The 24,921-nt window shown below is 30.9% G+C and overlaps 1 protein-coding gene across 1 annotated transcript in view; it reads left to right on the top strand.

Moving 5' to 3' along the window:
* Nucleotides 1-24,921, top strand: part of LOC108730528 (semaphorin-1A) — a 237,913-nt gene that overhangs the window by 128,015 nt on the left and 84,977 nt on the right. The window contains exons 3-4 of the mRNA XM_018460288.1: nucleotides 2,865-2,961; nucleotides 4,252-4,303. Coding sequence (XP_018315790.1) covers nucleotides 2,865-2,961; nucleotides 4,252-4,303 — 149 coding nt within the window. The remainder of the gene's footprint in view (nucleotides 1-2,864; nucleotides 2,962-4,251; nucleotides 4,304-24,921) is intronic.

The following is a 24,921-nucleotide window of genomic DNA, read 5'->3' as shown; positions in this document are numbered from 1 at the left end:
TCCGACCCGATTAACGTATCGGAAAACTCATCCGCGCGATCTCACGTAGTCGATGATACGGACTTTAAGCCTTTGCTATAGCGATTCCGAATGCTATTTGAACTTCACTTCTTTCGTCTCATTCATGAATATATACCGTTACATTTCGCATTTCATACATATCGAAATTTCATTACGCTTATTTTTAACGTCTATTGGATGCATTTTGCACAAAGATATTGTATTGTCGTGAACTAATTAAAAAAAAACAAATAATAATAAATCATGAATATATATGAGAATATATGAATATGTATATTGTTTATTATTATATATTATAAATTTCTATTATATTCTATTCACAATTTTTCTTATTTTCCTTAGAAAATGAAATTTGATAAGCATAATCATCTTTGTAAAAAAGTAACTCTTTTTAACAATTTTTTAAAACTGTTTTTATTTTGCTCTTAATGAGACGACAGTTATAATTACATTAATACGCGGAGAAAAAAATGTATAAAATTAATATTTCAAAATAGAAAAACATAAAGAGAGGTTTCATAAAGAATTTTTCTATTCTTGAAGAATCCTCGAAGTTGTATTGGTACAGAAAAGATCAGAGAACGCTCCTACTTTTTTCTTTCTTTCTTTCCTATTCTCAGTACATGCCATAATGTGGTCACATACGTAAGTGAAAAAACATAACGCGGAATATATAGGGGAAGAAACGCTCTGTCGACTGCGCGTGAAGGGGTCCGGATGCGGTGGTCGTAGATAGATAGATAGGAAAGAAAGGGTTGTAAAACGATGTGGAGTGTCGATGGTAGTTTGCAATGAGAAAGAGAGAGAAAGGGAGATGGAGAGATGGGGGTGGAGAATCGAGTGAAGAGCCGCTGCTGCTGCCACAAAGTAGGCGCGGCGCTTTATCGTCAACTAAAGGCTAAGAGACGCTCTACCTTTCAGTCTTTTACACGTACTTCCTGGATATCTTCTCTGCATACTTGCTGCACCCTAGCCCCTCTAGCCCCTTCGCTTATCGTAACAAGTTCTTCTGTCGACTAGATGCAGCCGATGCGTCGTCGTTATATCGCGTTCCCTCTGCGGATCGTGGATTCCACGGAGTGTCCCCGACTTATTCAGCTACCTTTTATCTACTCTACCGGATCATTTGATTAGTTTAGACTCGACCCGAGCAAAGGGATTAAAAAAAGACGATAGAGTAGCTTTTTAGCTTAAGCAGTCGAGAATCAAGCTTTTCTGAAAATAAACTTTAAAGAAGCAAACAGTGAAGCTCTTTAACTTTATTTAATTTTGAATGGAATTAGATTTATAATTTTGAGATGAGGTGTACAATAAATATCTGATGCTGAAAATTTTAAGAATCCGCGACAATGATGATTGAGTTAAAGAGAGAAACAATCACGTACTTTAAAATTAATTTAGAGATCTATAAACGAAATGTGGCTAAAGTTTTAGAATAATCTTTACATTATTGATTAATGTGTGCATGTAAAGTTGTGCATGTAAAGCTGTGCGAATAATGTATACGCAAATGGTTCATTCACGGACGTGAGAACGTAATAGGAAGATTGTAGCATGATGCGCGAAATCCGACGCGTATTATGATTCAGACGCATGATTGATCGATTCACGGAAAACATGTTTTCTGCAAATAATTTATAGGAAATCCATACTTATACTAAAAATATTGCTTACTATTCAAATTCATTTTTGTTATTTATTAAGTATATACATTTATTATTTATTATATATTTTTGTTACATTACAAAGACAAATCAATAAAAATATAATTTTTCAATGTTATTTAGGAAATACTTTATGTAGTTAATTACAATTAAAATAAAGGGCATTTACCACGAGCGCTCGATGTCTAATAGCGATTTAAATCTTCTTCCGAAGTCAATACTTAAAATTACATTCAATTATAATTTCTAGACCTCATATCGGGCCATCATCGTATATAACTAAAATTAACATATAATCCTATTACAATTGATTGAGTATCTTCTTTTCTTTACATGTTATATAATCCGTTGTTCTTTTTCTTTTTCATATTGTTTTGACAGTAACATGTCACCCACTGATGAGATAAAATACTCTAAGTTCTACTTATACACAGAATCTGGAAATTATGTGTACAAGTACAACAATTAGATAACATCGGTTAACAGGAAAAATTGTATATGAAAAACAAAAAGAACAACGGATTATATAACATGTAAAGAAAAGAAGATACTCAATCAATTATAATAGGATTATATGTTAATTTTAGTTATTGTATACTGATGATGGCCCGATATGAGGTCGAAACGTCTAGAAATTATAATTGAATGTAATTTTAAGTATTGACTTCGGAAGAAGATTTAAATCGCTATTAGACATCGAGCGCTCATGGTAAATGCCCTTTATTTTAATTGTTTTTTAAAATTTGACCATGTATTGACAATTAATGTAGTTAATTACGTTTTCTCTAATGCTTATCAAACGGAAAGAACGATTTTGCTGATGTATCTAAAAATTTAGTTAAATATCTGAAAAATAAAAATCTAAAAATAATTTTGTTGGACCATCAAAATAATTATGTAGGAAATTCAAGCATGATGAGCAATGTTGCAAAAAAATGTTGGCATTCTAATAATCAATTTGAATGCCCTACATAATTAATTATTTTGATAGTCCAACAAAATTTATTTTCAGATCTATATTCAGCTAAACTTTTAGATACTTCAGCAAAACCATTCTTTCCGTGCAACTATAAATTACATGATTATCATGATTTTGAAATTATAAGAATATCATATTTTTTTTTTATTATAGAAGAATCATAATTTTGAGACTAACCGAAACGTCTTTTTTTGTTACAGGTGAGGTGATTGGCCAGCGGTTTCTGGGAAATGAAAGCCATGTGGAGCACTTTAAGCTCCTAGAACGTGCGACAACCTCTATCCTGATTGGTGCCAGGTAATTGTTACATGATTCGATTCTTCGTCGTGTCGTCCCCACGTGCTACTCGTGGGGGCTTACATAAATGAGATAGTCATCGGCTAGACTCTGCTCATTGGTGCCACGAGCCCCAAGTGGCCGACGGGTCGAGTCATTCATTCGATTACACATCAGCAGCGGGTGACGCAGCATCACGCATATTAGTAGCAAACAGAGATGCGGTTTATGCGCAACGCGCGCTATTCATTTGTATTCAAAGGCCAAAGACAGCATGCAGTATACCGCATGTACCAAACCACTCTTGGACCATGAATTTCGTAACTAATATTCAGTTTCAATTTAGTAATGATTTAATAAAATAATTTTTTAATTTTTTATTTTTAACTTTATTCATTTTATTGAGTAAGTTTAAAAGTAAAATTCTATTAAAAATTATTTGAAATTAAATGCAGAACGATTTTATTACATTTCTTAATCCGTGACATTCAATTTTCAAAAAGACTTATTTTCGATTGCTCATTATAACTTACAATTAGTTACTATCTCTCTCTTTCGATTTTTTTTATTAAGAAATGTCTGTTCCAAATTGGTCAAAGAACTTGTAGAGGGAAAATGGATTTGAAACATCTTGTTATCCGCAAGCAATTCAATCGATAAGAAGTACAAAGGGAAAGATAGTTCACATTCCAAAATTTATTTCGTATTTCAAAGAGAGGCGATTATCGTTTTGCCATTATTGTGCGTTATAATTGTGCGTGTATACATACAAAAACACTTTTATATTACCTAACATTATTTTATCAATTTGGTCCGTTACGCTGTTAAAGTGGTGGAGATCAATAGCATATCTCTTTGTGGAATTTGATACAAATACATTGGCTAATGGAAATTTGATATGGATCAAAAAATAATTTAATTTTTTCCCGATCGTGCTCTCCACCAACAGTCAGCGCAACGTTCCGGAGTCGTAAAATCAATTACATTCGAGATACATAGCATGGATCTTTTTACGGTACCAATTTTGTCTTTGCAGTTTTTCCGCTTGATTTATGTTTCGCACTTCTATTTCTTCTGCACATGCAAGATTTAGAAGTCACCCGAAAACAGTTTTTATATTCGTTGAATGAACGTCCACAATTTATCTTTTAAATATATCGCGTTCTTTGTGCGTCATTTTTGCTGTTTTACTCATAATTGCCGATGCTTACTCACGTTTCAATCCGAGTTGTCGACACGGAGACGCACGAAGCACAGAGATTACAGGGACGATTTATGGGTAGGATTTAACGCTCTCGTTTCGTTTTGCAGGAACGCCATTTACAACATAAGTCTGCACGACCTAACGGAGATCGCCGACCAGGTGAGTACAACGCTAATATAACCGTTTCCAATATCTAAAGCACGACAAAGAATGATTTAAATTGAAAGTCTGACAGAAAGATTTAAATTACGCCTCGCATTAACAGCATCACGGTTCTTTCATTCTTTTTTCTTCGCGATATTATATTTCGAAAATCTTTTTCGCGATTATCATGTCAATTAATTCTACACTGAGAAAAATATTTGTGTAAAATTACATAATTATGCTGGGTTTTTTTCCGACCCAGCATAATCATGTAACATTACTTAAATATGATTGTAAAATTACCTACATATTTATGTAATTTTCCAGTCATTTAGGAAATTTTACAATCATATTTAAGTAATGTTACATGATTATGCTGAGTCGGAAAAAAACCCAGCATAATCACGTAATTTTACACAAATATTTTTTTCAGTGTACGGAACTTACTATATACATGATATATATAGAGTACTTTTCAAGACAGTAGGTCAAAAGTCACAAAGCGATATCTTGCTCGCAAAACTACAAGGAATAGGTACTCAGGAGAAACCGCAGAAAAGTATAGAAGGGGGTTAGTGCGAATGATGGAGAATCGTGGCGGCTTTGCGAGACGGCGCGGCCGGCGTAACATAGCGACAGGAGATCGATCTGAGACAGCTCTTCGGCCAATAACACCCACGCCTAGAATAGAATCGTAAAAGTCACCATGCTCCAGCTTGTCCTTAAAGCTTGCGCCGTATCGCGGCCGACCGTCGCGATCGATTTCGATTTGAAGGATTTAGAAGTAATGGAAAGAGTAGCGGAAAAGAGGCTGTGAAACTTGGTCGATATCACGATATCAGATCGATGTAGTTTAGCTACTTTTGGAGAAAAAAGCGTTTTCGGTCAAATCATCGTTTTTTCGAATAATCTTGCTTTCGCGGGAGATATAAACGGAATCGATTTGATTCTCATAACGGATAAACGGAAAATTTGTTGGGTTGTTATTTCTAGGACTTTGAAATTTTCAAACTGATGGTTTATTCTTACAATATATAAATAAATGCACACTTTTATCGAAAATATAATATATATCTCTCGATAATAAGCCAATTATCAAAACTTATTCCATGTTTGACATTTGTTTTTTTTTTCATGAGAGATTATTTCTTCGAAGATTGAGTCAGAATTTATCTGATATCTCCTGTATTAGTTCACGTAATAATAACTTATTTACAAATGAAGAAAAAAAAAGAGGAATCAACGACAAAGTTTTCTTTCCGAAATAAATTTTCTCTAAAAATAAAATTAAAAAAACACATAATCTATTTATAGAAACAGAGAATAGATTAATTGTCAATTTCTCGATAACGTAATATCGATAAATGAAATCAGACAAATTGTATTGTGATTTATGTGAGATACCCCTGCGAAAATGTGAACGATACCGCTGAATCTACTCTTTCCATTCGCATTCATTTGCGCATATTTTCAGTATAGAAATGCTGACAGCTTCATTTACGGTTATAGTAAGCGTAAAAAATTTGAATAAAAGATAATGATATATCGAGCATTACATCGACAAACCAATTTATTGTAAATTGAAAAGGGAACGTAAAATTCAACATTAAATTGTTATGAGAGAAATTTCCATAATAACAAGATATACGCGGAATATATGATATATCCTCATGTCAGTATTGTCTGCGTGCACAATATGTTAATCAGTCGTGCATAATTAAAAATCAATTAGAGAATATTAAATTATAGTTACAACTGCGCGAGTCAATATGAAGAAAAGAATCTGGATGAAATGTGTGCTCTCCATTATGGTTGAGCGCTTTATCAGAATCGTAATTACTAATTAAATTACGATTTTAATCATCGTTTGCTATTTGAAAGTAATTATAATTCCTCCAAAAGTTGTCACAGAATCTTACCGTCTGTTATTGAAATGTTTATTGAAACGGTGTGCTATTTAAATTAATGTCTACATTTTTGTACATACGCTTTTAACAAATATTCAAGATTAGAAAAGGATAAATAATAAACAGTGCAAACTATTATATATAGCGATGTGTTGTTTGATACCGTATATAATATCGCGGTCATCGAAACTGTAATTATTTTTTTTTTACACAAAACAGGTACGATCTATTCGATGTACTTTTATATTGGGTTTCAGATAAATGTCCATTATAGATATGTTGATTGTAAACGACTCTTATTAAATCGTCTGATCTTTTGTTTATTTAACTTTTTTTATCAGCATCTATCTGTTCGTGTTCTTCTATTTAGAGTTTCCGCCACTAAATATACTTTTTTATTAACTACGGATTTATCGCGGATTTTTGCAAATTTTTTAATATTTCAAAATAATCTTTTAAACTGTACGTTCGAGAAACAGTTTGTTTTTAGAGGCCGAATAATGAAAATTGAAATGAAGATAAATACTCATGGCAGAGAATACAGTAAACTGGAGTTAAATAATCAAGTATTTGACGTGATTTCAAAAGCGTGACGGCATGCCGCGCTTGGAAGACTGCCATTTCGATAAACAACAATTTTGCCCGACGCGCGGAACGTCATTCGCGCAAGAAAGACGTTGTTGACATCGTAATCCCTCCATGAAAGTTTTCCGCGAGGCTAATTGAGTCTGCAGCCACTCCCGACTGGCGTCGTAAGTTCAGTCGCTTGAGTGTTGCGCCAGCTCGAACGAACGAGTGTTATTTCCGTCTACGATAACATGAGATAATAGAAGATTCGATCTCTTTCAAAGAGACTTGTGCCAAAGATACGACTTTAGTACAGAATTTATGTACCTACTCTGTTGATGATACACGTGATTCAATTCGAAATATGTCTTGTTACGACACATTGGTGCTCGATCGAAACGAGAAAATGAATACAATGATTATTCATCATTAATTTCTGCTAATTCTTATTTTTACTAATTGCTATTGGAAAGGTTGTTATCCTAAACGTTAGTCAAATAATCTTGATAATCATGTGAACGAACGATTAATTGAAGTAATGAATTAATTTGTACCGAATTGTCGCGAATGATACTTAATAATCAGGATAAAAGTATTGAATATTGCACTCGCAAAAATAGGAATTATTTTCTCATTGCGAAGCATTAGTGGCAGAGCAGAAGATACCTTGCCAACAGATAGATTCCGCGACAAGCAATTTGTTTCTGTGACAATATTTAATATGGCGAATGTAAATTTTAGTCAAAAGGATGGCACACTTAATTTACGTGTACCAGTAATTTATGTTCTGCCGCGATATAAGTTCCGGTATTACCGCGTAGCGACGGGAGTATATACTATAAAGAAACTTGGATCATTTCGGAATAAAGGTTCGACGCGTAAATTTATTCATGATTCATCTAACTTCGCCGTACTTTTTTTCCCCGCTCGTGACTGTGAAAGCCGTTACCCCGAATGCCCGACTCAGCTAACAAATTTCAAACTAAACTAATACTTATCGGCTCCACCGATAGTGCATAATTTATGTCCGGTAGCTAACGCTCCGGCGCAGCTTCACTCCTCGAATCAATATGATGTCTTATTCGCGAGAGATACGTCAATGATACACCGATTTTTATTTATTTATACGCCATAATCCGGAATATGTTGCGTATGCGCATTAAATTTTACAATAAGGAACACAAGTAAAATATTTTTTATAAGAATAGCTACGTTTAAGAGCATACAGGATCGATACTCAAATGAAAAGGGAGAAAATTGAAAGAATTGAGATGAACCGATAACGCGGGGCGCGGGGAAATGCGCACATTTTTCGTATTCTTTGCTACTATTATTGTAGATGAAAATTTCGATGTATTAGTGCGAACGATTTGAAGCGAAATTGCAGTGGCTGCAATTGTGAATTGGAATAACCCAATATCTATTGAATCGTTCGGCTGTGAACGTGAACACCAATATTAGTAAAAATTGGAATAACATATCTAAGGAAAAATGTCATAAAAGTGTACTTACATCTAGAGATCTACGTTTTTTTAAATAATATGTAAATAATTAAAAACCTGCAATAGTATACTTATTGTTAACGATTTAATAGCTGCATAAAATTTGAATAAAAAACACGGATATTTTTAAGTATCATTTTATTGCTAAAAATTGGAAAGGATTCCAGTATTTATCGTACTGAAAGCTTTTTTGTTATTTATTAATTGAAAGTTTAATTGAAAGTAATATTTTGTAATGATAACAGCATTCGACAGATATATACATATATGTATGTACATATATCGTCATTTTCTATATTTACTTACAATCTATGTATTTTATTTTCTAACTTTTAAAAAATAGTAATAAATGTATAGTCTATTGTTCTATAGCTGCATAAATATTGTACTAAGAAAATATTTAAAAAGTTTACGTGAATTTATTCTATTTTTCTTTATTACTAGTGTATAATGTCAATTTGTTAATTTAAAATATGTATCTATTGTACTTTTTTGCGAAAATCTGACCGTTTATTGAAAATATTTTTTTTATATATTCCGACGCAATACTTAGATTCTTCAGATATTTATCTATTTTGTTTCACGAAATATATCATACGAATATATTGACAACAATGAAAAATATTTTAACATTTAGAACGAAAGCATTTTGCAATATTTTGCGAAAGTTGCATATTTAAAATTTCACTGTTTATTTTAATTTTGTATTTTAGAAAAGGCCCAAATATATACCATGGTATTAAAAATTTAGCAATGATTACATTATATAGAGGAAAGCCCCCTATTATGAAATAGGCCCCTAATATATAAGATAGCGGCGTTTTTGCTAAACTAATAAACACTATCTATTGGTTCCACTATGAATTTATTGCTCTTGGATTGAAAACTATTTAATGGAAAATTCATTATTATATCATGCTCATGGTTGTTGTAAAGAAAGATTTTAGAATTTGGATGTCTTCAAGTTTTATTGAGATGAGCCTTTAAACCTTGTTTATTATTTAAATATTTTATTATAAGTAAATATTTGGCAATAAATTCTTCATGTAATGATAGAGTAAGATCGTACTAATAGAAAAGTACGGGATATATTGAATTGTTTAATTACACAAGTTAGATTTGATGATCGTAAAACCGTAAGGCGTGGAAATCGTAATATGAGATATCCAGAGTATTTCTAATTTGAAATAACCTATGTCATAGTGAAAATTGTTGATAAAATATAAATATTATTGTACAATAATAAAAAGAACAACCGAAATGAACATGAAATGCCTGTTTTTGCTTGGTTCCAACTACATGAAGACGAGTCTTTGGTACAATGCATCGCATGCCCATTTTGCGCTCACGCTGGCCGTTTGTTTGTATTTTAGAAATATTAAATAAAGTTTTTTAATTGCAGTATTGATGTACTTTGCGTTTTATTATCGATTCTTCAGGGCATCTCCTATTAGGAGCACAATTTTTTTACTTTGCGATTTGCTCACTTTTTACATTTCTTTAATTAAAAAAAAAAGTAGAATTTGAATTAAATTTTACATGACATTATCGTAAAGCTTATTAAATTCTCTTCAAAATGATCTATTATTTTTTTTAAATTCTGTCCATAAATTCCTAATATTTACCCAAAATGAACTCGGTATCTCATAATAGAGGTCTTTCCTCTATATCTTCTCGGAATTACAAATTCTTAAATAACTGTCTTTGCATTATTGCATGGTGCGAAAATAAAAATAAAATAATGTATGATAAAAACCAAGAGAATATAATGAAGATACTGTATGAAAATAATCTTATGGAATAAACAATGGAGAAGTGAGAACAGTACGTGTAATAGCACCCGAGTTGTATTATTTAGCATATTTCTGTGAAAGCGGCAATAATGTTTCCGCTGACATTTTATTTCTCCGCAAAAATGAATCTTCCGCGTGATTCTTGTATTTATGCGTCACGTTAAAAAAAAAGTCCGCGACAAAACAATAAATGTTTTGGAAATTCTCGCTATTTGCACGATCTTTTTCAGGCACGTCGAAATGGATACCATCGAGTTTTTTCTCGCATAATCGCGCATGCAGTTCTACCAGTTCTCATAAAAAAATGTCAAAAATTCGGAAACTTTTCTCATTTGCGTAGTACATTTATGACACTTTAATATAGTGCAAAATGTGAATTCCTAATATCGAATATCTCTAATATATTAATATTCATTTAAATGCATAATTAGATATTAAAAATTAATTCTTTATTTTTGAGTTATTTTTAGTTAATCAGTTATGGACATTATATTAATATATTTATTAATAATAATAATTAATGCTTGAAAAAATATGAAATTTATTGAAAAGATATTAAAAAGATATTTAACAGGCAAAACGACTATTTTTATATTAAACTAAATATTCACGATCTTTTTTTATTAATAATTCTATTATGCGAATATAAAATGCAATGTTTTTATTGGGATGAAGAATTGCTTAAAAATATGAAAAATAATTAAAACAATACAGTTCTTTATGATAACGAAATGTTTGTTGTGATAATATTAATATATCTGCTATATGTAATGATAGGGTCGGACAGAATCGAATTAAATTAAACAATTATCTTTTTTAAATATAACATGGCAATAACTTTTCATTACGCACACACGTACAAAATAAATCGTGTATGTACAGCTTATATAATGTTATATATACTATGTATTGTTCAGATATCCGATTATTTGTGTATCCGAGGAAATATCCGAGTACACCACGTGGTCATTCTCGCTGTTACGCACAGTAAATCAATTTAGGTACGCGTTGATTATTTATATGAGCTTACCATGCCAACAATATAACATGTCAACGTAAAATGACCTCAGGAACCACGGAGCGTGACGATATCAAATATATCGAAAATCGATTAAATCGAGCTCGTGACTTCGGTTACCCGAGTATGAACTTGAATAACGGGTACTCGGCATCTGAATATAGAAAATATCCTGTTGACACCTAGTGACGACGCTATTGTATATTGATATACAATTTTGCGAGAGAAGTTATAATTGTAATATCTTTGGTGACAGAATATAGATTTTCTATACTCTTGTAACAATCACTCGTATTAATAATTCTTAATTATCTGCATAAATTGTAAAAAAATGATTATTATAAACGATTCGGATAAAATATTGTTTTTTGAATAATATATTTTGATAAAGTATATAATGCAATAATAATAGATAACTTTTTAATTTTTTTAAAGATGTATTAAATAAATCTGTCAAGAGTATACATTACATATGAATGGTTCCTAAGATCATTTAATTATCTTAGGATGAATGAGACAGCTGTTTGAAATTGTAATTTGAAAGTTGTTATTTGTTTGTTTTATGTTTCAAAATTTTTTTTCTCCTGAAAAATTGTAGACAGAAAAATTCGAAACTATTTTTTCTGCACTTCTTTCTTTTCGGATTTCTCAAGATAATGTTTCTTTCATTTTAACTTTCACAAATTCATCATTATAATGCCAAATATTCTGAGGGTTAAGCGTTTCTGCCATTAGCACAAACTGTTCTTGGTATGTGTAGCCTAATGCAACTCGCGCCACGTTGCAAAGTCGACCAATTCTCAGTCTCTTTCTATCTTGATATTTCTTTCTCTCTCTTTCCCCTTCTCTGTATCATATATTCTCCTCTCTGTCTTCCACTGTTTCTGTCTCTTTATGTATCTCACGCCGCTTCTCTCGTAATCGACTAGAATGAGAGAGGCAGCGGCGCAGAGCAGATCCGAAGTGCCGAGAGTGAGAGGCGGCTCTGACCGGTCATTCACTCGGGGATGGTCGCGTAAAAACTTGCCGCTCTACCTTCTACATGCTTCTCGACCGTGTGTACTTTATGCCCGCACACGGGCATATCCTACGTGCACATCCCACTACGGTGGCGAGACGGACGAACGGAGAGGTAGTAGGAAGAAAGTGGAGACAGACAGATGCGTAGCGGACTGATTGTTCGCTCGCTCGAAGCATCCGTGCGCACTTCAGCCTGCGACAAATCGTCCCGCTCGAATTGCAATGTCGAACTGTTGGTCTCGCTGTTCGACTTGATCTCTCGTACCAGCGTACCGTCTGGCGACTCTTGATGGCCGTTGATAAAAAATGCGCCCGGATACCGTAAGAAGTGACTGGATGCGCCTGCATCCGCGCGGAATACACCGTTAACCCATTAAGAGCAGTAATCACGACACAAAGAATTTTAGAAGTTAGACCGTAATCGATTTTGCATTTTTCTAAGTTTTTGAAAATTGGTATCAATTTAATTAAATAATAATAATTCTTACTGATCTTATTTATGTATATAATGGTCATTACTTTTTAAATTTTAAAAGAGAATTATTTATTGCTGAAATCTTTTTATTTGTGATAATAGATTCTATTTGAAAAATAAAATGTCGATTGTTAATGCATTAACTTTCCTATTCTTCTTTTTTCTTCTTTTATATAACTCTCAAATTGTGTAATAACTAGCTAGTCATAATGTTAATTTGAAAATCTTTTTACAACGAAATACTTTCATTATTAGAAGCGTGTAAATGCAAAGTAATTAAAGTAATATCTTTTAATTTATTTTATGATAAAAAAGATTTTATTTGATGCACTATATTGGAATTGCTGTACATCTTTCCTTCGTTTTATTAAAATTGATATGAACGTTTTAAAATTGTTCTTAATTAATTTAGAAATAGATATAAAAACATTTTAGAAATAAACACATTCGAGCATAAGTATATATTATTTTGGTAAACAACACGAAGGGCTACAAGAGTACGTTTTTGGAAAATTAATTTTAACTATCATGTTTGCTCAGTTATCTCGTAAAAGATAGTTACAATGTTTATGAAATATATCAAAGTATGTTTTTACAAATGTTTTTTTAAAACTTCATTGGTGGACTTATATTATATATATATATTATATATTATAATGTATATTTGAGAAGGATATATATAAAACTGTTAGATATTATGTTAACATATAATTTATATATATATATAAAATTTTATTATATTTACTTAGAGGATTGTTCTATTATATCAGGCATCGCGATATTTGAAATGAATGAAATAAAATGTATTAACATTTCAAAATAAAGTTCTGAAAATTGAAAACTTTCTAACTTTTGCGATTTTCTGCGGATGGTAGTTTTATATAGGTTTCAGATTAACCATACTTCCTATCGACTGTAGATTTTTCTTTTTATCAATATTAGATTAATTTTTCTTTATCACAAAAATTTGATGTATCGTTTTATTTATAACTTCTTAATCTTTAATATTAGATGTTTTATTAATTTTAAATTAAATTCGATTGAAGTAAAAATTGTTTGAAATCGCCTAAAGAACGAAGCTTTATTGTATGTTAATAATTAATAAAGAAAATATAGTTTGCGAAAAGTTATTTGTTTTCAATCGTTTATCTTGAAAGTTAGTAGTGCCTCGATATCTTTGTAAAATAAAATTGATTTTCAAACACGAGAGATTCGCCGTTGAAAGAAAACTCAGTCCGAGATGCTTCACTTAACGTACGTTAAGTGACGTTTACATAAAGCAATTTCCACGTGATGCACAATTAAGAAGTTGTCAGCCATCGGTGGAATTGTGCCCGAACCGCGCTAATTGTTCCTCCCCAGTGATATCGACGTTATTCAAATTAATCAAAGTAACTATCACGTCGGTTGGTAGCAGCGCTGTGACTATTAATTGGGCGGCTTTTTGTTCGTTAGGTAACCATCGCAATTTGCCTACGTTATTCGTATTGTCGGTCATTAAATTCGCGGGGCGCATACACACTGTAACTACTTAGGAATAGGCGGTGCAAGAAATTCGTCTTCGTTGCATAGCTTCTTTCTCGTTCTCTTTACGTATCTATAAATTTTACGGTTGGTACAGTTGCTTCATGGTAAAAAGTTAGATAGCTCTCCATGCGGTCGGTGAAACGGTAATTCACTATAAAATATTGACTTTCGAGAAATATAGTGGAGACATTATCACTGAAAAGTAGTTTTTACACTAATCGAATGATATATTTTTGTTCATAAATGTATAAAATGAGTTACTAAAAATCAAATATTTAAATATATGCAAGAAGCAAAATAGTAGATATACGTAGAAGAGGATATGAATTATTTCAAAAGATGAACGTTTTATTTATTGACAATAAGAAACTAATTCAAAATTAATAAATATTTTTTTATTTAATAATAAAATTTTTTTAACTTCTATAATAATAGGTTTCTATTTTTTAAATAAATTAAATAGTAAAATAAATTCTTGTAGTTTCAAAAAAAAACTGTAGATAAATATAACGATAAATATCTCTATTTCTTTATCTTGAGAGAGAGAGAGAGAGAGAGAGAGAGAGAGAGAGAATATAAGATATCAAATACTTTTAAAAAATATAGTGAAGGCATTATCATTAAACATAATAATTATATCTTTTAAGTTGAAAACGAAGCATTGCATTTTTAATGTTTTCTTTTAATGACAGAAACAAATTTAGACATACATAAAAAATTTCGATAGTCTTTAATTCTCCATATGAGTCATATAACTTTCCAGAGGGCTACGTCATATTTCTAAGAGGGGGTCATACGAAAGATCATATAAAAGAGCGAACACATTAGAGAGTAACAGTAAATTTCTGAGAGGGCCACCCAAACTTCCTTTTTCCCAACTAATAGCAACGAGTGAGCACATAAACTACAAAAGTAAATAAAACTCATTGTCAGAAGAGTTCCTTGAATGAAAAAAAAACGAAATAAAAAACTTTGAAACGTATCATGCGGAAATATTTGCTTGATGCAAAAGGTTTATCGTATTTGTCGAATAGAGTTGAAAACAGAATCACACAGTTTCGAAGTAATCTTTCTTAATCAAAAGAGAGAGCCATTGCCTTCAATACACTTTTTCCATTTAGTAAGAAGTTTTCCAATCCACTTCTTAAATAACTCAAATCAGTAACTTTATCCAAGATAAAACTTAATAGAACAACGGCGAGTCTCTTGTACTAATCTAATGAAAAATGCTTGAGCAATAGGTGGAATTACAATTTTTGCATTGAGTGTCGTTCGGTCCTACAATGGGAGAATTTTAACGGAATTCAAATGATCCGTTCCACCTGTGGCGCTTACTGCAGCTAATGGCTGTTTCATAAAATTTAAAAGTTACAAGTTTCGTGACGGTGAGTTACCGTCACGTCGATAACAAACTGTAAGTCGGAACATTTCCCGTTTCATATAAAATCGTTTAAGTTTTTAAAAGTGCAAAGTCCACCTTGCACTTCTAGGACACTTTTATTAGCACAACGACTAAATTAGTTTTGTAATCCGTAAGACACTGTAAGTTCGAACTTGCACTTGAAAGATTTAACAGTTGACTTTCTATAGGACAGGACAAACTGTTTAATAGCAAACTTTTTTCATACATAACATACTTATACATAATTTGAAATACATATAATTTTTAATTCCGTCACTGAATATCTTTTGAATTAATGCTCGAATTAAAAATTTATTAAAACAAAGTCTGTATAATTAAAACAAACAAAAGAAAATTTTATTTGCAAATGTTTTTGAAAATAATTATTAAAAAGATCTTTTACGTCTTCTCTCTCTTCTCTCTCTCTCTCTCTCTCTCTCTCTCTTCTTCTCTTCTTTAAACTTACTTATAATTTAAAAATCAAATTGTCTCTTAACATTTTTTTCAGAAAAAGATATATTTTATGATAAAAAATAAATATATACTTTATAACAAGGTCTATTATTATAGGATATCTCCGTAAGTCGGAGATATCCTATAATAATAGACCTTGTTATAAAGTATAATGATATATTAGTCTAATACCGCGAGGTATTAAATATTTAATAAACATGTATCATGTCACGAACGTCGATATTGTTAAAAATGCAATTAATATCATACGCACTCAACGAAGAGGGGAGCTTTATCGACATGTATATCACGAGCGCATTTCAAGGTTTTGTAACACGCACACGGAACAGCTATTGTTTGACGATTCATAGTGAAGAACAATGTTGAATGTCGACGCTAGTGCGTATTTCGATTCGAAGCATATCATCTTGCACGAGGCATAATTCCGCCACGCCTTTCTTCGTTCTTCATGCAATATATACTCTAGACAGCAATGGCTATAGTTGAAGTGAATTCCGAGTTTGTATAAATCCCGCGGGAGATATTTCACTCAACTAGTGTGACTTCTTTCTGACAATGAGATATATATTTTGAATGAAATATAATGCATTGCTTGTTTGTTTATAACAGCAACGTGTTCCGACTGTAAAAACCTAAAGCTACCTTTATTACATTTTTATTCTTTTAAAACTTTCAAAAATTCTCTCTCTCTCTCTCTCTCATAATTGACTTAAATGACTTCCAACTATAAAAAGAATCTTTATATTTAAATGATTCTATTATGATGTTACATTTATTTATTTTTGTATATCTGTAATAAAAATTTTTTAATCCAAAACCTGGAAACATAATTTCTTTTCATTTAACAATTTGAATTTAAAAATCAAACATTTATCTTTTATAAAAGCTATAATGATAATAGTTTGCGTAATGAATGAAAGCATTCTATAAATACGACTATAAAAATAACAAATTACAGAGAATTTTATACGAAAACGAGAATATGTCAATGTAATATGTTTTGTCCCATTATTCTACGCGTGTTTGGCGATTGCATAATTATACAGTCACAAAAGTCTACATATTCTATAAATTAGTAATTACATATTAAAGCTTAAAACGATCACCCAACATATTGAGTGAAAATGTGATTGAAATTCAAAGTGTTTAATAGAAATATTGATTTCACGATTTAATTAAGAAATAAATTATTATCAACGTACGCATTTCGATCGCAATTTCCTATTGTATATACATATATATGTATATACATATGTATATATATGTATATACATATATAGATATACATATATTATTTTGAAGAGAAGAGAGCATTGTTGCATTTATATAAATTTATTTCTATATTGTAATGTCAAATAAAGAATTAATATAAATCAAATTTGAAAAGTGGAAGTGTTAAAGGAAATCTTAATTAAAGCGCTGAGAAACGAATTATTTGCAAATAAGTCACAAAATAGGATTTATTTTTTAAAATATTTTTAATAATTTCTACCAACATATATGTATTATATGATTCTTAGACAACGGTGTAACAAGGAAGTAATTCTGTTTCTAACAATAGGTTACAGTTATCGCTACTAGTTATAGCTAGATGCAATCTAGCAGATTTCTATATCAGAAATCAGGCACTTGTTCCACACGTGATAATTACAGAGAAATTCGAACGTGATACCTTTTTTGTGGAATAAGAAGCGAGAGAAAAAGAATTGAAAGAGAAAAGTAGATCTAACAATAGTTGGAAACATCGTTGAAATGTAGAATTATCTTTGTTAGAAATTACGAGAGAAAAAGCAAGAAGGAGAAGGGTTGGCAGGAGAGAAAGGGGGAGAGAAAGAGAGAGAGAAAGAGAGAGAGATTTACTGCAGCTCCGAGAAGACGGTGAAATTTTTTCTTTTTCCAAACTCATACTCTATTCAATAGAATAATTTCCGTTGTAGACCGCTTAAGTATCTTTGACTAATTTTTAGTTGGACGATTAAAATTATTTGATATATTCACTCAACTTACTAGACGATGTAACGAATATTTCATACGTTATTAGAGACAGAAATTAATGATTTTGAATCTTGAGAGATTTATGAAGGCTTTTAACTCAGAATGTTTTTAAAATTCTTCAAACTTTTCAAAAAATTAACGATCATTAATTTACATTAATAGATGTAAGAACTTGTAGGAATAATTCTTATTTTTTAAAATGTTTTTTTTGATTGTTTTATACATAAATATTTGCATAGTATTTTTAAGGAATAATATCGATAACGTTTTATATAATTCTTACAAACCTCAAAAAATTATGTATACAATATACATATGTATATATAAATTACATTTTTTAACTAAAAATTGTCCCTCGATAGATTGTTAGGGAAACCAAAGAAATGGAAAAATTTGTCGTACGGCGTGTTAAAATACGTATGACTCACTTTTATGCTAGCTTTAATTCCTCCCGACGGGAATACGGTAACGCGTTTCTCATCTTTTCACTAGAGGAACTGCAGCTCAAAAAATATAGCGGGATGATATTTTTCGCGCGAGCTGATTTTCAAAGAACATTTCGCCGTAAAATGACGTAGATTCTCGAGAATCTTTTTTTTAATGCTGTTAATATGCAAACATACGTATATACAGCTAAACTTTTAAGAATGTATTCAGCTAAGTGATATTTCTTGCAAATTATTTTAATAAATATCATTTACGTTTTTTTAGTATGAATATAAAAAAATTTTATACACAGCGCTACTAGTGAATTGATGGGCTAATTTCATTCACAATCTTGGTCTGATGCTGTTATAATTTTCTTATAAACGGGTATATAAAAATAAACTGTTTATGTACTATGTAATTAGTTTACTACCTTGATTAATTTTAGCGAATATTAATAACATAATTATGAATGTACATTGATACATGAACTTTATTATATACATGTCGGCAATTTCGGTGTTTATTGAAACACGCGGTATTTAAGAGAAAGTACCGCATTAAATTCCGAGTGGAATATCATAAAAAATGCCCCTTAGGATAAACTTGCGCAACCACTTCTCAGATCGCGACCGACTTTCGGCAAAGTTTCCACAGATTATAAATTGCGCGATTCCCATAGCCAGATCGAAAAAAATGCAACAAGAAACGGGCCAAAGTTGGACGCGTTTCGTACAAATCGAACTTTCAGGAAACACTGTGGCCGACACCAGGTCGTAACATATACAAGTATCGGCTCGCCGGCTTCCGGTCTGAGATAAATCGCTCGAGCTCGCGAAGTTTCCATTTTCATAATCCAAGAGCGATTTGCCGGAGTTTCGCGTATACGTTCTAGAACATAATTTACGCGGAAAAATCCAAATGATCGACCGTTAATTTCGTTCGCAGCTTCTTGCAACTCGTAACGGAGTTAAATCACTCTGTAGGTGGTGCAAAAGTGAGCGAACCATATATTTTCTTCGCATTTATTCTTGGAAAGTACAAGTAATTGAGAAAAATAAGAAAGTTGAATCTGATGTCGAATCCTGGGAGTCAAAATCTTCTTGAATTATCAGGAACGAGATGGAAACCTTGATTTTAATTTTAAAGTTTGGAGAATTGAAATTGAAGTTCTGCAAAACTTTATAACACCTTGATAACACTTTCCTGGTTTGAATAGTATTGGCAATATATTCATTCTAATCCTTCCTATTTTGTAAAGATTTTATACTACCTAGAAATTATCTTAATAGAATTATTCTTGAATTTTTTTAGTAACAGAATATATTTATTTAGTACGTGTTGAATTATATATTCTTAATTTGACGTTAATAAATCTTTCAGTTTAGTCTTAGCTTAATCTTTTGGCTTCAACTTTATGTAATAAAACAAAATTCAGCACTAAATAAAATTCTATAAATATCATTGACAAGGAAGAGAAAGAGAGGGAAAAAATAAAATTAAAATAGTGAAGATTTTTATTAAATTAATAAATGTTTAGACGAAATAATGAAAATAATTAATTAATAGTAGCTACAGAAATGTATTTACAAATGAAATAAAACAAGATAAATTGTTATCTGTATTAGAGTGGAATATGAATTTTTGTTTACGACTAACAAGAAGAAATAATTACGCGTATCTATTCTGAGCATCTTGTATTTAACGGCAACGTAATTACGTATATTTTCAGCGCCAGTGAACATATTTACTCATACATCACCATGAATATTTTTAAAACATTTTATTTGATTTTGAATAAATTACGAGAATGGCTACAATTCACTCGGCCCCTTACTATCCTCTCCGTCTCTTCCTGTCTGAAGCACGTCCTTGTGTCTGCATATCTACAAGAAAAATCTGCTGCGTCAACGAAAATTCTGCTACCATCAAATCCCTTTTCTATGTAAAGTTCGAGAAACTTTATTCAATTCAATCTGATCTACATTTCCTGAATTTATATTAAGTTAGTATTGCTAAATAGTATTATTCGTATCTTTTGTGAGACACTCAACAAAGCTTGCTAAATGCTCAATTTTGCTGTATGATAACATATATTAATATTTTATAAAGAAACTAGTAAAACTTTATCGAGCTTAATATTAAAAAAATCTTTAAATTTAGCAAAAAATTATAAAAACTGTTCAAATATAATTTAAAAGTTTATTTTCATTATTGATAATTGATCAATTTTATCTTAATACTTTTTATTTTTAATTATCGAAAATATGTGCGGCTATATTAGCCCAGCGATTCGAAACATTGTAACTGCATTGGAAGGTCGTGCGAGAAAATTTGATCTGGTTCCGAAAGGTTTCGGTTTACTGAGAAACTGATCGGGAAAGTTTAATGTTGTGGAAAAAGCGTAATATCTTAGCCAAAACTACCCACCCCAAATACTCCGCAAACGCCGCATTACGTTGAAATACAATTTGGCGTGACGAAACGAGCAGAACTGTTGGTTTTCTCGCGCGCGGATGAAAACATCAAGAAACCGGACCCCTCGATATTCCGGCCAACTATGGAGATAGGGTCATTTGCTCGAATTCGACTTGGAAGGAAACTCTCATACGCGATCACTTCCATTTTACCGGGTCGGGCGACGCCCCGGCCGATGTCTTACGTTTCACTGTGGCCTTTCCCGCTTTCTCCCCCGGGATCGTCGACTCTGCTCGTTGCAGCTGATTGCGGTTCGACCTAACGGAAGCTCGATTCAAGTTAATACCGTCGCGATAATGTCACGACCTCAGTCTCTCCTTCTAAAGCGAGAAGTAAGAAGAAATGTCTGTCCTCGCCATACTCTTTGTGTGTATATGTGTCCTCTTTCTTCCTACGAACTTATTTCTCACAATCGAAGTCGTTTGGTCCGTCCTTTCTCTCTTCTATCATCATCTTAATTCAGCTCTACTTACTATCCGTTTCCTTGCTTTTTTTCATCGCTGTTCTTGAATACATCTTGAATATATCGATTTCTCCCTCTCATAGGGAAATAATATGATCGTTCTTGTCTTTCTTCCTTTCCTTTTTTTTCTTTTCGATCCGCTGCATTAAAGTTTTTGTCTCTCTTTCATACTTATTCACTCTTTTCGTGACTTCCTTTCTTCCATGACATCCTTTCATTCCTACGCCTCATTGGGACTCTATTCTGACCAAAAAGATCGATTCGCGAGAAAGGCAGGAGTTTTGCTCTCGACAAAATCGCTGGCAAAGGATCGTCGCGTCGCCGCAGGATTGCCGGAGGCAGCAATACAGAATAATCTAAAGATATGTGAGAGGGGATTCACATCGGTGAACGTTTTTACGTAGAATATTAAAAATGTGACATTGCCAAGCAAATAAAAATGTATTTATATGACAATAAATAAAATAGCTAGTTCGAATTTTTCTGAGAATCAAGAATTTCAAAATTAAGAATTTTTTATTTCAAATTATGCCGAAATTATTTCGTGAATAAATAGGAGCGAGAGAAATATTGAAACATACAATATTATGAAATATCACAATTTTTTGTTCATCATCTCTTTATACACGATATATGTAGATTCAATAATTTAAATTTTTCATGGTATGACAGTAGATATTTCGACAAATATTAATATTATGATGTAAATAGACTTTTTATTTAAAGAAAAATGATACATAACATTATGAATATTCTTACTGAAGAATGACTAATATTTTATTGTACATATTTAAAATTCAGGCTTTAAATATTTATTTAAAAAATTACTATGAGTTTAAATCTCTTATACAATTGTCTAATAAAATTTGCTACTTTTTGAATAATAAATTATTTTTTATATACAGTAATAACAATAATATAAAATACAAAATGTTTAAACAATATCTTTAGATACGCCAGTTATATTTCCCATTTTAATTATTTTTCTATTTTAATTTTTATTTTAATTATAATGGTCAATGATTTGATAAATGCAGAATAGGGTATAACTTTTTATTACACAGACAGCAATTATATAAAATCAGATTATGTCAATAATCTTTTTTATATACAAATTACAGCCAAAAACAGCTCTCTTATGAAAACAAGTTATGTAATATAATGAATGATATCGGATTGGACATCTTTCGTGTTAAAAGTTATTTTATTTTATGTTTAAAATGAGATTTATTTAATAAATATTTTTTCTGTCACCTGTGACAGCAATTGTAAAATTAAAACTATTTCAATTTTATCTCTTCATATTTATCAACAAGTTTAAAATTGCATATTTTTGTCGAAATATTACACGAAAACATTTTAATAAAATTTAAAATCGTACTGTTGACAAAGTTTTTAAAGACGTGATATTTTACCAATTATTTATTATTAATTAGACTTACCCAATGGACTGCTTTTATAAATAGTAATACCAATATATTTTTAATGCAATAATACACTATTTGTATAGATAAATACATCTATTAGTTTAATCAATATTATCTAACGTTATTGTAGCATAAAACCTAATTGAATAAAAATTAATTTTGATAAATTTGACGATGTGATCAAAATATTATAACAATATATTCGAAAACCATTTGCAGAGAAATATCGAGAATAATAAATATAATAATATCATAAATTCCGAAATAATTATATAAATGTTTTGAAAAGTACACACATTTTTCATATATAAATTACGTAATTCTAAATATTTTTAATATAAGCATACGTTAACAAATTAATTTATATATATATATATTATTTTTAATATAGTAATATTTTATTTCCAGATGTAGTTGGTAATAATTGCTTTACAGTTGTTTGCAACCAATCTCTAATTATAGGTTATCGTCTGTAAAAAATTAAGTGAATTATGCTTTCAAATAGTTGAAAACACGTTTATACAATAATGTAAAACATACATTACATTTATTAGCGTCACATACGTTATATAATATATTTAGCTATGTATTCATATCAGCTATGTGTTCATACAATACAGAAATTCATATATTATTATCAGATTGTTAAATAAATATACATTAACGGATTGTATAAATTATGTATTTCTCTTAATATTTGAACATAAATTTATTATATTTCTCTTAATATTTGGCATTGAAATGTAGACTATGTAGATCATCATCTTTTAACAATTAAATTGAAACTTGTAATTACCTCTCTGTAATGGTTATCATAATTTGCCATTATCTCTATTCAGCATATTAATTTATTTTAATTGCCGTCAAACGAGCTCGCGATATTTACTGTTGCATTAAAAATTGCTATCTATTCGAATGTTCCCGGAAATAAGTCATTCATCACGATTCATTCGCATGCTATCATTAGCGATAGCACGGAACGAAGGTCGCTTCTCATTAATCAGACCTGAGATTTCGAAGTTATTTTAGTGTTAGCAGTCTGGATAATATGGTGTAGTAAATGCTATTAGGGTAACTCTGGTATATACGCCGCACCTATCAAAAACTTAATTTACGTATTATTTACTATGTTTAAAGTAAACGAACTATATTAGTAAAAATTTTGTACTGTCTACTACTATGAAAAAAATATTAGAAATCCGAAATATATTTATTTTTCGTATTAAGAAATGAACTTTTTGCATTTTTGCCGTATATCCCATAGGGGTGGGATATATGGCTACTCATAGACGGAGAGAGGGGTGTGTACGGTACGGCTCATGAAAAATTTACAAATAATGCTTATAAATAAGACATAAAATGACACAATAACTTATAAAATACGTTTATAAAGTTTTATTAAGGAATAAGAATGATAAATATGTATATGAAGTAATAAATAATAATTACAATCTTCCTACATATATTACAAGTGTTATGACATAAGGTACATATTTCATGTAATATATTCATTGCATTTAGTGCACTGAATTCAATCTGCGCACTTTGTATGCTTTGGGCATAAATCCTATCCGCTAAAAATGCCGTATATCCCAAACAGGTGGGATATACAAGACAGCAAACTAAACAAAGAATACGAAAGCAAAGCACTTATATTTTGCTATAAAACATGCTTTACTATTCCACGTATGTATCACGAAATAACTAAGTCTTTTACACGCCCTACAGTAATCATTTTATGTAGATTATAATTTATGATGGCGCTACTTATTATACAGTGACAAATCGATTCAACTCACAATAATTTCATTAATATTAACAGTAAGAAGCTGAAATCATAACACAATTCCAATATAACATAAAGGCATGTAATAGAGTAGTTACGGGAAAATTACCTCCGCTCTTTCTATTTTTTCTGATTTCTGCGGCGTAAATCCTAGCGCGGTGTATTTGCCGGAGTTACCCTAATATGTGTATAAAGGCACATCCAATCCAAAATAGTTTATATATTGACTTTATTGTATCATATATATCATGTGTGCAATCGAGCAAAAAGAAAATTCTTTTCACAACAATATCTCAAGAAAAAACATTACATTACAACGTATCAATGAGATATGGTTTCAGAACATAATTATTTTTTGCGTAAGGAAGATTTT

Source organism: Mycetomoellerius zeteki, unplaced genomic scaffold, assembly GCF_001594055.1.
Source record: "Mycetomoellerius zeteki isolate Tzet28-1 unplaced genomic scaffold, Tzet1.0 scaffold93, whole genome shotgun sequence".
In the NCBI taxonomy this organism is placed as follows: domain Eukaryota; kingdom Metazoa; phylum Arthropoda; class Insecta; order Hymenoptera; family Formicidae; genus Mycetomoellerius; species Mycetomoellerius zeteki.
Note: the sequence above shows the minus strand (reverse complement) of the source record. Positions and strands in the feature narration are given on the sequence as shown.